Source organism: Mus caroli, chromosome 3, assembly GCF_900094665.2.
Source record: "Mus caroli chromosome 3, CAROLI_EIJ_v1.1, whole genome shotgun sequence".
NCBI lineage: Eukaryota > Metazoa > Chordata > Mammalia > Rodentia > Muridae > Mus > Mus caroli.
Genome location: NC_034572.1, coordinates 71,847,100 through 71,848,645, shown reverse-complemented (window position 1 = coordinate 71,848,645; position 1,546 = coordinate 71,847,100). Strand labels below are relative to the sequence as shown.

Here is a 1,546-nt window from a genome sequence, read left to right as displayed (position 1 = left end):
GAGAGAGAGAGAGAGAGAGAGAGAGAGAGCGCGAGAGAGCACTTGTTTGATAAACAGTTAAGATTCTTCAGGTAATTTGTTCCATCTTCAAGATAGGAGATCCCAGATTCTAGTTTAGGACACGTCTAGCATTGAAGCCAGGTGATCACAGTGTTACCTTCGGTTTTGTTTTTTTTTTCCTCAGCTGGATTCCTGGTCAGTGATTCTCAACGGTTCCGTGGAGGTGACATATCCAGATGGGAAAGCAGAAATTCTGTGCATGGGAAACAGCTTTGGTGTTTCACCCACCATGGACAAAGAATACATGAAAGGAGTCATGAGGACCAAGGTGGATGACTGCCAGGTATGAGATGTATGGCATTGCTGATCTGACCCTCAGTAATGAACACCTTGAAACCACGTGAACCCCCAGCACTGCTCAGACGGCTGTGGCCTCATTGCCTCATTGCCTCTTGTCTTCCATAGGAATTTTAAGACTGTTTTGTATTGCTGTGAAAACTTCACTTTAATCTTGATTGGAGTTGCACTGAATCTACTGGCTAGCCATTGTCACAATCCTGATTCTTCCAGTCCAAAACCATCTTTCCATCTTAGTGCTTTCAGATCATTTCTTTGTTGATTTAAAGCTTACAGTAGAGAGATCTTTACATCCTTGTTTAGGTTTTTCATGTGCCCCTCCACCCCCTACCCCTGTTATTTGTTGGTATTTTTATTTGTGTGTTTGTTTTGCTTTGTTGTTTTTTAGGCCCTGTGAATGGAATCATTTCTCTCATTCCTTTTCCAGTTAGTTTGTTGCTGGTTAAGGAAGGCTTAATCATTTCCGTGTACTAATTTTGCATCCTACTGCTTTACTGAGTGTTTACTTGTTTTAATGGTTTTCTGGTGGACTCTTCGGGGCCTTTAATAAATAGAATTGTATTATTGCGAATAGAGACTTCTTTCTTTGCTGTTTGTATCTCGGTGATTTGCTTTTCTTGTCTTATTGCTTTAGCCAAGACTTCCAATACTGTATTGCATAAAATCAGAGAAGATGGGCAGCATTGCCTTGTTTGTGATTTTATTGGAAATGTTTGACTTTCTGACATCAAATATAATATTGGCTGTAGGTTTGTCAAATACGGTTTTTATTATGTTCAGATTTGTTGCTTCTATTCTGAGCTTTCATTAAATTATTTTTTTATTGAAAATAATTTTTCCCCTCTCCCAACTTTTCCCAGATCCTCACAACCTCCCTACCTCCCAACTCTTTGTCTCTCTTTAGAAACAAATCAAAACCCCCTAAAAACAAAAACCGTAATATGCAAGCAAAAGACCGGTAAGACTACTCCCTAACACACACACACACACACACACAAACCTGGCCTCTCCGTGTGCACAAGCCGTGGAGTATGACCATGGAGTACTAACTATTTGATAAGATCCTGCTGTTAACTTTTTCTACTAGGAGCAATACAAATTAATACAAATCAGTAACAATCTGAAATATAATAAATACCTGACTTCATCTGTGACTTTTTTTTTTTTTTTTTTTTTTTTTTTTTTTTTT

General features: G+C 38.6%; 1 protein-coding gene across 9 annotated transcripts in view; it reads left to right on the top strand.

The window, feature by feature from the left end:
• Positions 1–1,546, top strand: part of Rapgef2 (Rap guanine nucleotide exchange factor 2) — a 227,064-nt gene that overhangs the window by 190,198 nt on the left and 35,320 nt on the right. For all 9 annotated transcript variants that reach the window (XM_029474997.1, XM_021157687.2, XM_029475003.1 and 6 more), the window contains one exon: positions 185–343. In XM_029474997.1, the coding sequence (XP_029330857.1) occupies positions 185–343 (159 nt within the window). The remainder of the gene's footprint in view (positions 1–184; positions 344–1,546) is intronic.